This window comes from Vulpes lagopus, chromosome 9 (assembly GCF_018345385.1).
Source record: "Vulpes lagopus strain Blue_001 chromosome 9, ASM1834538v1, whole genome shotgun sequence".
NCBI lineage: Eukaryota > Metazoa > Chordata > Mammalia > Carnivora > Canidae > Vulpes > Vulpes lagopus.
This window is the reverse complement of record NC_054832.1, coordinates 32710990-32724538: the sequence shown is the minus strand read 5'-3', so window position 1 is coordinate 32724538 and position 13549 is coordinate 32710990. Positions and strand designations below refer to the sequence as shown.

General features: G+C 49.2%; 1 protein-coding gene and 1 long non-coding RNA gene across 6 annotated transcripts in view; one reads left to right on the top strand and one right to left on the bottom strand.

Annotated features, from left to right (window-relative positions):
• DPYS (dihydropyrimidinase) overlaps positions 1-2507 on the bottom strand; it is an 80242-nt gene extending 77735 nt beyond the window's left edge. For all 5 annotated transcript variants that reach the window (XR_005990019.1, XM_041769686.1, XM_041769687.1 and 2 more), the window contains exon 1: positions 2144-2507. Coding sequence is in view for 4 of the 5 variants with exons in the window: in XM_041769686.1 (XP_041625620.1) it covers positions 2144-2404 (261 nt within the window). In the remaining variant the exon portion in view is untranslated. The remainder of the gene's footprint in view (positions 1-2143) is intronic.
• LOC121499141 lies at positions 264-3598 on the top strand. The gene is made up of 3 exons (XR_005990020.1): positions 264-374; positions 3056-3264; positions 3410-3598. It is a non-coding gene; the product is annotated as an uncharacterized LOC121499141 (long non-coding RNA).
• Positions 3599-13549: the final 9951 nt, after the last annotated feature.

Below are 13549 nucleotides of genomic sequence, written 5' to 3'. Positions count from 1 at the left end.
GCGCCATAGGCTAATATATGCAGGTGCCCCAGCAGCGAGAATCAGGTCCCTACTGGATGTCTCCTGGGCAAGCGGGTTAGGAAGAGGTGGGGCCAGGCAAAGCAGGGGAGACTCGTAACTCTGGGAAACAAAGGCCTGCGGAAGGGGAGGTGGGTGGGGGACGGGGGATGGGCCCCGGGGCTGATGCTAGGCGTGCCGGCAAACTGGATTGAATTTAAGTCCCATCCTGGAATATTTCTCTTCTAAGTTCTTGTCAGGGCCGCGTCTTTTGTCCTGCAGGGTGGAGGCAGCGAAGCTGAGCACCTCCCAGCCCTGCCCGGACATGTCAGCAGGCAGCACAGGCCGCGGGCTGGGGACAGGGCAGTAACTCCCGGGTGAATGGATTTTTCATTTGGTTTTGGCCGGAGATGGAGCGCGGGGAGAGATGGCTGGGGGCGCCCGCTAAACCAACAGGCTCTGCAGGTGCCACGGAAGCGCCGCGGGCCTCCACAGAATAGGGCCGCGACGGGGCGCGGAGGGGCGGAGGGGGCGGAGGGGCCGGAGGGGCGGAGGGGGCGGAGGGGGCGGAGGGGCGGAGGGCGCGGAGGGGGCGGAGGGGCGGAGGGGGCGGAGGGGCGGAGGGCGCGGAGGGGGCGGAGGGGCGGAGGGGCCGGAGGGGCGGAGGGGGGCGGAGGGGGCGGAGGGGGCGGAGGGGGCGGAGGGGCGGAGGGCGCGGAGGGGGCGGAGGGCGCGGAGGGGCCGGAGGGGCGGAGGGCGCGGAGGGGCCGGAGGGGGCGGAGGGGGCGGAGGGCGCGGAGGGGGCGGAGGGGGCCGGAGGGCGCGGAGGGGGCGGAGGGGCGGAGGGGCGGAGGGGGCGGAGGGGCGGAGGGGCGGAGGGGGCGGAGGGGCGGAGAGGGCGGAGGGGGCGGAGGGGGCGGAGGGGCGGAGGGGCCGGAGGGGCCGGAGGGCGCGGAGGGGGCGGAGGGGCCGGAGGGGGCGGAGGGCGCGGAGGGCGCGGAGGGGCGGAGGGGCCGGAGGGGCCGGAGGGGCGCGGAGGGGGCGGAGGGGCCGGAGGGGGCGGAGGGGCGGAGGGGGCGGAGGGGCGGAGGGGCGGAGGGGCCGGAGGGCGCGGAGGGGGCGGAGGGGCGGAGGGGCGGAGGGGCCGGAGGGCGCGGAGGGGGCGGAGGGGCCGGAGGGGGCGGAGGGGCCGGAGGGGCGGAGGGGGCGGAGGGGGCGGAGGGGGCGGAGGGCGCGGAGGGCGCGGAGGGGCGGAGGGGCCGGAGGGGCCGGAGGGCGCGGAGGGGGCGGAGGGGCCGGAGGGGGCGGAGGGGGCGGAGGGCGCGGAGGGGCGGAGGGCGCGGAGGGGCGGAGGGGCCGGAGGGGCCGGAGGGCGCGGAGGGGGCGGAGGGGCGGAGAGGGCGGAGGGGCCGGAGGGGGCGGAGGGGGCGGAGGGCGCGGAGGGGCGGAGGGGCGGAGGGGGCGGAGGGCGCGGAGGAGCGGAGGGGGCGGAGGGGGCGGAGGGCGCGGAGGGGGCGGAGGGGCGGAGGGGGCGGAGGGGCGGAGGGCGCGGAGGGGGCGGAGGGCGCGGAGGAGCGGAGGGGCGGAGGGGCGGAGGGCGCGGAGGGGCGGAGGGCGCGGAGGGGCGGAGGGCGCGGAGGGCGCGGAGGGCGCGGAGGGGCGGAGGGCGCGGAGGGCGCGGAGGGGGCGGAGGGCGCGGAGGGGGCGGAGGGGGCGGAGGGCGCGGAGGGGCGGAGGGGGCGGAGGGCGCGGAGGGCGCGGAGGGGCGGAGGGGCGGAGGGCGCGGAGGGCGCGGAGGGGGCGGAGGGGGCGGAGGGGCGGAGGGCGCGGAGGGGGCGGAGGGGCGGAGGGGCGGAGGGCGCGGAGGGGGCGGAGGGCGCGGAGGAGCGGAGGGGCGGAGGGGCGGAGGGGCGGAGGGGCGGAGGGCGCGGAGGGGCGGAGGGGCGGAGGGCGCGGAGGGGCGGAGGGCGCGGAGGGCGCGGAGTACACGGGGCTGGGCGGCCGCGGGCTCAACTCGCCCAGTCACCAACGGGAGGGGCGGAGGGCGCCTGGCTCGACCTCGGCCGGGGCGCCTGCGACGGTCGCCGGGCTGCGCTGGGGCAGCGGGGCAGGCGCGGAGCCGTCGGAGGGGCGGCGGGGCGGGTACCTGGGTGCCCTGGAGGAAGTCGTCCACGGAGCGCGAGCCCATGAAGGGGAACTGCATGTGCGTGTGCGTGTCGATGCCCCCGGGCAGGACCAGCTTGCCCGTGGCGTCGAGGACCCGCAGGCCGGCGGCGCCCCCGGGGGGCAGCAGGTGGCGCCCGAGCGCCCGCACCACGCCGTCCTCCACCAGCACGTCGGCCGCCTGCGAGAGGTCGGCGTTGACCACGCGGCCCCCGCGGATCAGGAGCCGCGACGGCGCCGCCATGGCGGGGCGGGGGGGGGTGTTGCGCGGCGGCCTGGTTCGCGGCCCGGAGGGTGGCCCCTGGACTCCGGCTCCGGCTCTGGTCCCGGCCCCGGCTCCCTCCCCGCGCGCCCCGCGGGCTTATCCCTGCGCGCGGGCGGCTCCACCCCGAGGGCCGGGCGGGGGCGGGGGCGGGCGGGGGCAGGCTCCGCTCCCTCCGCAGGGCGCCGTCCCCCCAGCCCAGCCCGGGGTCCCGTCCCCGGAAGGGAAGGTCTTGATTAAAGGCACTTTGGGGAGAGAAATCCGCCTCGTCCCTTCCCCCGAAGAGGAACGTGTTTCCAGGACACGCACACCCGCGACAGGGAGCGCGACGGGCCCCGGCACGCGCCCCTACCCGGCGCCCTGGGGGAGCGAATCTCACGCACTCACGCACACTCACGCACTCACGCACACTCACGCACACACACGCACACTCACACACACGCACGCTCACACACGCACGCACACACGCACTCACACACACGCACACTCACACACACGCACGCTCCCGAGGCCGGCGGACACACACGGGAACTCCGGGGTGGGGTGTTCAACACGTTTGAAGCTAAAGGGGTTTGGTAGCTATTCTCCAGATTTTAATTTTTTTTTTTTAAATTTTTTATTTATTTACGATAGAGAGAGAGAGAGAGGCAGAGACACAGGCAGAGGGAGAAGCAGGCTCCATGCACCGGGAGCCCGACGTGGGATTCGATCCCGGGTCTCCAGGATCGCGCCCTGGGCCAAAGGCAAGCGCCAAACCGCTGCGCCACCCAGGGATCCCTATTCTCCAGATTTTAATGATGCAATACAGACTAGCAAGGTTCTCCTGAGAAACCACAGATGATGTAATTCTAAAGATCTGAGTATTTCCTCAGGTTTTTTTTTTTTTTTTCAAAACTAGCTTAGAGATCTTCAACTAAATCTTTCACCTTCTTGGCCCTCGGTTTTCTCCTATATAAAGCTGAGATCATACTTGTTTTCCCCTTCCAGACTTGCCTCGAGAAGCAGATGCAATGATGAATGTGACTGTACCTTACAACATGGGAAATACCATACAAACTTAGGTAACAGGGACGCCTGGCTCGGTGTTGAGCGTCTGCCTTGGGCTCAGGCGGTGATACCAGGGTCCCGGGATCAAGTCTCCCATCCGGCTCCCTGCGTGGAGCCTGCTTCTCCCTCTGCGTGTCTCTGCCTCTCTTTCTTTGTCTCTCATGAATAAGTAAATAAAATCTAAAAAAGGAAAAAAAAAAAGCAACAGCAAAAAAAACCCCTTATTTGACAAATACTGGCTTTGTAAGGACTGACCATGGGGGAAGGTGATAGAGGGATAAGTGACATAAATGACATTCTTGTCCTCAAGGAGCCAAAAGCCAATGGTTACACACAGACATTTCAATATATGGCAAAATATATACAACAGAAAATTCTACCTTTGAGAGAGGATAAAGATAGGAGTTTAGAGGAAAGGGAAGGTAGACTTTGTCTTGAAGAAAATTAGATAGAGAAGATTCACAAAGAGGTATTTGAACCAGGACATAGAGGGCACAGGCACAAAGAGATGAGGGGTGGGAAGAGGGGTGACATCTAGGTCGTGGGAACAGAGTATGTAAAGGCTTGGGGAGGTGATGGCAGGTCAAGTGTGAGAGAGCTAGACAACCACAGACCACCCCTCACCCTACAGGGGGGGAGGAGGACAAGAAAACCAAAGAGAGGAGGTCAGAGAGAAGGGGGATGAGGAAGCACCCTGTGAGGGAGGCCAGCAGTACAGAATTTCAAGAAGGCTACGGGATCGAATGCTGGGGAAGGGTTGAGAGTGTGGTAGACACCTGCTCTTCCAGCACCTCATCTTGTCCTTATTCTGATAACAGTCAGTGGAGTTTCTTTGGCAGGAAATCCTCCAACCACCAGGAAGCCCTCACAGTGATGGGGTGCGGAGATGGGTATGTGTCCCCAAACCGACTGATTGTGCCCAATGAGAGCAGATTCTAAGACTTTTGTTAGGTAGAGCAGATGGGGAGCTTGTTCCTTCCTGCTGTACTTGAATCTGGAAGTGTTCTGGGAGCCATTAAGTGAACAGAGCCAACACAGAGGACGTGAAAGAGAGATGGCGAGAAGCTGAGTTCTCACGTTGTTGGAGCTTCTGCAACCATCCATGCCTCAAGTCCCCTCCTCTACACTTGGCGCTGTTTGTGGGAGCTGGTTTACTTTGGTTCTTCTGTCACTTTCAACAGTCAACTGACAGAGGCTGGGAAGATACCTTTGAGTTTGGAGATGAGGCAGTCACATGTGACCTCAGGGGTGACATTTTCAATAATGGAATGCAAGGTATTGCCACATTTCCTCAGCTCTCAGATTACACACATCAAAGTGATTAAAAAGTAGAAAGCCTCAATAATTTCAAGTTCCAGATTTGGCCATCAAGCCAGAAACAAGAAACCCAAGAAAGTTATACAATTATTATCAAAAGGTTGTTGTGTAAGGTGAAAGGAGTAATTATAAATGTAATGAAACTCCGACAGGGTGTTCAAATAACACAACCACCCTAGGAAAATAAGATGAGATGTCCGGGTGGTTGCAACATCCTTCCTAAAACTGTCCAGGGGAATGATTTCAAAGGTTTCTTTATTTTGGATACTGAAATGCCCTGCCACACAACACAAAACAAACTTCCCACGTTTCATTTACTCAAACTTTTATCAGAAAAGGGGGGAGGGAGAAGGGGGGGTGACTCACGGAGATTCACTGATGGCAACATGAGAGAGAGTGGGGAGGTTTAAGGAGAAGTGTTAGCTCACAGCAAGAGTCATCCCCCTTTCTGGCCATCAGTGTCCCGCAGGAGGAGCCTGGACAATCATGCTCCTTGAAGGAAGCATGTTCTCAGAATAGGCCTGCCTCTCCTGGCTTTGTCCTGTTCACCCACCTCCTTACAGATGTCTACAGTGAACAAGGATTTGGGAGACAGAGCTATGTCAGTGGGAAGCAACACTGTCATTTGCATTCTTCTTGCTGGGAAAGAATCAGGCTGATTGACCCACAGAACACAGTGCAGGTATGTGGGCAACGCTGAAGAAAGAACAGGACAGTGCTGGGCGTCTCCAGAAGGCATGGCCCAGCTGGGGCCTGCGGGAAGCCCCAGTTCCCTGTCCCACCTGGGATCCAAGTCTGTGGCAGGGCAATGAGGTTATACTTGAATCAGCAATCAAAGCATTGAGTAGGCAGCGTGGACAGGTCAAAATTGAAGAAAATCCAATGAGGAATCAGATTTAGGAGTCTAATCCTGGCTCTGACGCCAACTTCTGGTGTGAGCTTGGTCGAATTGCTTACTTACCCTCAGGGCCTCAGTCTCTTCAACTGAAAAACAAGGAGTTAGGTTACCAGGAGCTTGTTAGACCCTCCCTCTGTGCATTTAGAGTTTTGTGAATCTGTGAACAGGGAAAGAAGCTCATTCAGAGAGTGCCCTGCATAGCCCTAGAGTTCACCTAATGAGCTGGAAACCAAGTAGGACTTGCCCTGAGATTTAGGACTATTTTATTTCTGGTCTCTCCACTGAAGCAGAGGGGCTCTGCTTGGAAAGGGTGCCACATACGGAGTGTGACACCCGCGGTCATCAGGGGACGATGCTGCTAGGACTGATCTCGAAGTCTGTGTGCTGATGAGCAGGGTCGACTTTTTAAATTTTTTATATTTTTTTTATTATCACTGCTTAGCAATGGCATGTGTGGCAGGTGGGAACCGTCCCCAGACTCTGGAGGGCCAGAGAGAGAGAGAGAGAGAGCGCGCGCGAGAGAGCTGGTCATTGCACAGCCCCAGAGGGCACTCCTCCCGGGAGCACAAGCCCTGGGCAGAAGAAGATAGTTGCCCTGAATAACAATACCAGTGTCTGCAGCTCAGATTTATTGAACACTCACGTCAAGTCAGGACTTGGCCAAATACTTTACATGCCTTATTTTACTTCATTCCCACAACAACTCTTTGAATTGAGTACTAGTTTTTTTCCTTTAATTGATGAGCCTTTAGAGGTTAAATTTTTTGCCCAAGGTCACATAGCGGTAAATATTGGAGGTAAGCCACTCTGGGACCTGTAATTTACCTGTAATGTGATTCCCGATTCCAAAGCCAGGTTCAGATCCCGCCTGCACAGGGGCCTCAGGTGACATAAATGGATAAACGATGATCCAGGAATGAAATCCTACCTTTTAAAGTGGGGAGCTCAATGTAGGGCTTGAACTCAAAGCCCTGAGATCAAGACCTGAGATCCTGACCTAAGCTGAAATCAAGGGGCAGACGCTTAACCAACTGAGCCACCCAGGCGCCCCTCAAGGAAAATACTTTTTTAATGTTTTTATCTCCTATGCAGTCTGGTACTACGTGGTTTTTGTTTGCTTATTTTTTGTTACAATATTCTGATGCTAAGCTGGCAGTTTTAGGCACACTCTGGACAAACTGGCTCTGGCAGCGCTTCTTCGTTTCCTATGGCCGTGGTAACAAAGCACCGCAGACCTGGCAGCTTGAAAGAACACAGATTTATTCCTTTTTTGGTCAGGGAGCCAGAAATCCAAAATCAGTTTCACTGGACTGCAAACTATGGGCAGTGCTATTCCTTCTGGGGCCTCAAGGGGAGGATTTGCTTCCTAGCCTCCCCAACTTTGGGCAGTGCCAGTATTCATTGGTTGTAGCCTCATCACTCCAATCTTTGGCTCCATGATTACAATTGGCTTCTCTTCTGTGCCAGATCTTCCTCAGTCTACCCCTTATAAAGCACTGTGATTATAGTCAGGGCCCACCTAGGTAACCCAGGATAATCTCACTTTCAACTTGGATACAAAGTGAGCTGCAGAATATCTGCAGAAGAGTTTACCTACTTTCATTCTGAAAGTCAACTTCATCAAGAGTTTCCCTACTTTTCATTATGAAAGTCATATATATATATATATAGGAATATTACTCAGCCATCAAAAATGAAATCTTGCCATTTGCAATGACGTGGATGGAGCTAGAGGTTATTATGCTAAGTGATATAAGTCAGAGAAAGACAAATAAAATATGATTTCACACATATGTGAAATTTAAGAAAGTAACCAGATGAACATAGGGGAAGGAGAAAAAAAAAAGGAGAGATTGAAACAAGCTGTAGGAGACTCTTTTTTTTTTTTGAGACTCTTAATGATAGAGAACAAACTGAGGGTTGATGGGGAAGGTGGGTAGGGGATGGGCTAGATGGGTGATGGGCACTAAGGAAGAACTTGTGATGAACACTGGTGTTATACATATGTGATGAATCACTGAATTCTACTCCAAAAACCAATATTGTACCATATGTTAACTAAAATTTAAATTAAGAAATAACAAATAATAATACAAAGTAAATGTCATCTTCAACTTAGTGGCACTCTTCCTGTGGCCTACCTCTAAAGCAAACCCCCGGGTGCTATGGGAGCCCTCCCAACACTGTATAAAGTTATGCAGACACAACCGTGTTGAGACTGATGCTGCAGACATGGAAGGAATCAATGTAGAGCGAGATGCTCATGCGAGAGCATGAGCTACAGAAACAGCAGGCCGGGTGCTGCCCCTCTTACATACCTGATCCCACCTAGGCCCACACCCTTGGCAGCAGAGCTTTCTGACCTCTGCACCGTCTATGTCATCTCGTTTTATACTTTTATTTCCTCATATAAGGTGATGGCGTTGTATAGCTTCCTTCCTCATTAAAAATGTTGCTCATCTTAAATACTTCCTAGGAGAAAATGACTCTTTTGCTGGATGAGATACTTTGTATTAGACATGACAAACACCATGAAAATATTGTGGTAGGTCAAGGATAATACCTAACTACCCATCTGTTACGTAACTGTGTATGTAGGGGATTTCTGGAAGGCCTATGACCTTCCAGAAAATGAAAACTGCACATATTTATCGGTGTAATCAAAGACCTCTCGAAGGCACATAAGGAGAGCTCACTGACTTCGCATTTGCCTTGTCAATATCACAGTACAGGATTCTTTGCAGGAACTTTTTATTTTTATTTTTTTTAATGATTATTTATTTGTTTATTCATGAGAGACACAGAAAGAGAGGCAGAGACACAGGCAGAGGGAGAAGCCGGCTCCATGCAGGGAGCCCAAAGTGGGACTTGGTTCCCTGACCCCTGACTGCAGGATCACAGTCTGAGCCAAAGGCAGACGCTCAACTGCTGAGCCACATAGGCGTCCCTGCAGGAACTTTTTAGCATTTGGTCCATTTAATCAGATTACAGTTAAAAGTTTCTTTTAGATTTCTTTGGAGCTCCAAACTTACTTTTTGATTCACACATTTGCCTTCAAGGAAGTTCATTTGAGTGATGTAAAAAACAAGTAACCAACTAATTGTGTTGCAAAATAAATAACTATAAATGTGAAAATAAACCACTAGATGGCTTCTTGAAAAGGCCAACTTTTCCTTTGGTTTGTTAGCAACTTGTATAAGTAACAGATAAGCCACTCCCCATGACCTTGTATTTCTATTTATATATATAGTTATTATCCTTCCTCCAAAGTTGGAAAGGAAAAGAAATAGTTTCTTTGTTCCCTTGAATATGAAAAATGCATAATTTTGCAGACATGTTAATAAACAAGCGTAATTTCATATTATAAAATTATGACTTTCTAGATTTACAAAATACATTCTTCACATTAAACAAAGCTTTTACATTATGACTTCAAGAGCATATAAATTGAGCAAATAAAGTTCCTTCACAAATATTTATGGAATAATTAATTGTTGAATTTGATTCACTAGGCCTGGGCTCAGGCCCTTATATATGTTCTCTCATTAGAGTATTTTTATCAACCCTGAAAGAAACTTGTATATATTAGAAGTCACCAATCCTAACTCCCCCCACCTCCCATTTCCTAGCTTCAGGCAACTAATCTTTTTGTCACTATAGATTTCAAGACATTTCATCTAAATAAGGGTCATGATTTGTGGTCCTTTGTGACTGACTGCTTTCACTTAGCATAATGGTTTCAAGTTTATTCATATTGTAGGCTGTTTTTCCACTTCATTCCTTTTTATTGCCAAGTAATATTTCTTTTCTTGATATATCACACTTTTACCCATTTGTCAAATGATATACATTTGGGTTATTTCTACTTTTTGATTATTATGAATAATGATACTACAAACATTGACATACAAGTTTTTATGTGACATATGTTTTCATTCCTTTGGGTATATACCTAGGAGCAGGATTGCAGGGTCATATGGTAGCTCTATATTTAACTTTTGAAGTACTACCAAACTGCTCTCCAGAGCGGCTGCACCATCTTATATTCCCACCAGTGATGCATAAGGGTTTCAATTTCTCTCTATTCTTGCCAACACTTGTTATTCCTGTTCTGTTCGATTGTAGCCATCCTAGATTGTGAAGTGGTTATTTTTAAATCTTTTTGTTATTTTTAATAAAGCAAATATGGTTCCATATATAACAGAAATCCTTACTATGTGACTGTCATAAAACCTTAAATATAAAGTAAAATTTCTCCACTATTCTCTTTGTGAAAATACAGTAAGGAATTAGTTCATATCTCAAGAGCTACACTCCTTCCAATATCAATAAAGGCAATAAAGGCATTTATTGATGCTGCTGCTGTTTCAGAGGACAGTACCTACTATAGAGGTATGTTCTGAGGATTAGAAATGACATATGGAAGGCATCTAGTACTGTGGTTGGTACTCAGGAAGTACTCAATACATGGATGTTTATTTTCACTCCAAATCAAGAAAATGTTTACAAAGAATCATTTTGCACAGTTGGCTAACAATTCTCATGGCAACTCATGAGCTATAGAAATGGAAATTATATTGTATGGTGAAATCTCAATAAAAAACAGCAATAATGCAAATTCAGCCAAAGGAAACAAATAAGAACACAATGAGGTTAAAACTCAAACAATGCACAATAACCAACACAAAGTCTATGTTTAAGTCAAGCTTTGAAAAACTAAATCTAAAAGCCAAACTAGATAAGAAATTTCTATGTTCCTTGAAATCAGAGCTTGGAAGAGAAAATAGAAATATATATGATCCTATCGTAGTGAGGTTGAAAAATTATTTTTATGTTGCTTATTACCATAGTTTCTGGATAGAAATAACTTCCCAGAAAGTCTGATATTTATACTAGCTCAACATGTTACTACGTCCATAGCATGTGACATCTTTCCCATTCAGAGCTCTATGGAAATTCTTCATTTTGGCCTTTGTAAAATAAAATAGTTGTCTGTGCCAAGATACCATTTTTCATTGAGATACAAGCATTAAGTTGTCGTGTAATCAAGAAAACAGGACAATGGCTGCTGTAGGAAACCTGCTCTTTCAGGAAGCGTTACTAATATAATTTACCTACTATGTCCACATGGTGGAGGGGAGATTTTAAAAAAAGATTGTTTTAATTTGGAAAATGAATCTGCACTGTTGACAATTAAATTTTAATCTCTTACGCTCTAGGAAAGGCTTCTGCATAGGCCCTTTTCCTTCTTTTTCTTTTGTTTAATCCTTATAGTAATAACCCTTAAGGGTAGGTGTTATCTCATGTTCCAGATGAGCCAAGAAGGCTTGGTGGGATCAAGTGATTTACTCAGTTATAAAACTCTTCAGTGGCACAGTCAGGATTCAAACTGTGATGTGTCTAATTCCAAAGCCCTTGCTTTTCCAGCTCACTGTATTTGTCCTTAGTGAAGCTTCCATGTCACTTTTGGAAACTATTAAGCTTCTTTGGGCTTGAACCTCCCTCTGATACATGGGAAGCTACTGATATCTATCTTTACTTGAAATCACTCTTAGTAAATTTTTTTCAAAATACATTTATTTCAGTATCAATAAATCATGTGTGCTGTAGATTAGCCTGGGGTGACTTGATTCTATGATGTTCCAGCACTGGTTTCCAAATTTATTAATCCTGAAAAGCTTTTGTTCAAATGAAATCTTAGTTATAAACAGTTACTTTGGGGGTGTGTCTGGGTGGTTCAGTGGTTGAGTGTCTGCCTTTGGCCCAGGTCATGAAGCCCCAGGGTCCTGGGATCGAGTCCCACATACCCATGGGGAGCCTGCTTCTCCTTCTCCCTCTGCCTGTGTCTCTGTCTCTCTCTGTGTCTCATGAATAAATAAAATCTTAAAAAAAAAGTTACTTTGGCAGAGAACAGGGTCTGCTGTTTATTGGTAACTTGACCATCAACCATAGCAATGCATATTGAGCACTACACTGCATTTAACCATCCCTGTTCTAACTTGTGTATATTATCTCATTTAATCACCCAGTTATTACTCCCAACTTAACCAGTTGACAAGTTAGGAATGTATTACTTTGGCTAACTGAGACGCTTACTACAGGTACTTCATGTAACTGGCTGTCAAGGTAGCCAAGTCAAGGCTTGTACAGTTGTTCCAAGATATGAGGCTATTCCTCTTCCTTTTCCCACATCTTTAAAATGAGGCTCCTCTGCTGCTGCATATTGGGTATGCAGCCAGCAGTATTTGCTACAACGAAGGAACTAAGTGATTTGAAAATCACTATGTTCTAGGAGTCCCATAATCCCTAACTCCAGATTCAATCACTAAGGTAATTGCCTTGGCAGAATTCTCTGTCTCCTCCATCTTGGGAATTCCTTCAACTCATCTCAAGAGAGGTGTAGTAGTTTCTTCTCCCTTTTCTTGCTCTCGTTTTGACTTTTATTTTGGGTTGCAATTCACTTCTACAATTCCAGGGTAAGTGGCTGTACTCAGAAGCATTCAGGGTAAGCACATTTTCATGATCTTTAGAAACTACAACTCTTCCAGGATGTTTCACATGCAATTTCTCAGTTAATTCAAGCTTCAGAGATGTTCTCAGTCGAACAGAAAATAATAGCAAACACACAGTGGTTGCCATAAGCTAGTTACTGCTCTAAGAGCTTTATATATATTAATTTATTTAATCCACCACCAGCCCTATTAGCTCCATTTACAGATGAAGAACTGAAGTGTGGAGTGATTAAGTGGCTTGCTAGAGATCACATGTAATAAGAAGCAGGGGAGGATTAAAATCCAGGTGCTCTGGCTTTTACCTACCATGCCACCTTTAATAAATTTTAAAATATTTTATAGGTGATAACTTATGTTGAAATAGAGGCTATTTTAAATATAGCTGAAAAATAACTTTTATCAACTGCCTACTTAAATTTGTATTGTTTTACCTTTGTATTTGTAATCAACATAAACACAACTGACTTACTTGACATGAAGAGCTGTGTTGATTTGATATCCTTGTGGCAACTGAGCTTCTTGCTGGAACTTAAGTTTTTCTTATTCATTGGCAAGTTAGTATTCCTATGTATCAGGTACTGTGCTGTGTAGATTAGATGCCACAAATTCTTTGCTATGTTCATTAGTGAGAGTGGAGTCTATTACTATTTCTTTTGGATCTGGGTTGGCCTCAGTGATTTGACTGACAGGAGGTAATATCCTGGGCCTTTTGAGACGAGGTTATGAGAAGCTTCTGTAGGTGCTTTGAACACTCATTCTTGGATCCCAGTTCCCATATTGCAAGGAAACCTAAGCAGCCCTTGAAGAGGTACCCATGGAGAGGATCCAAGTTCCTGGCTGAGCTCCCAGCCAATAGCCAGCAGATTTGTCAATCATAGAGGTGAACTCTTTTGGGAGTATGTTCTGCAGCTCCAGTGGATGCCCAAAACAGGATGAGCCAATTCCACAGAGCACTGCCCAAGTTATTGATTTGTGAGCAAACTGAATACCTGTGGTTGCTTTAAGCATAACGTTTGGGAGAAGTTTGTTACACAGCAATAGATGACCAGAACATTGCAAAGGCTTTTACAAATGTTATCTTAGCTTATTTCTCACAATAATTTTAGGAGGTAGCAATTATTATCCTTATTTTAAAACAAGGACGCTGAGGCTCAGTGAGTTTGCATAATAATCTAGTTGTTAGCTCCAATTTGAAGTGTTTTTTTTCTTCTTTACTGATATTCATTTTATTTTTTAAATTTTTTTTTGATATTCATTTTATGATTCATCTCATTCACAAGACAACTGTTGGGTCAGACAATCTTAGATTTGTCCTTATGGCTGCATCCTTGGGTAGACAGAAGTAATATATGG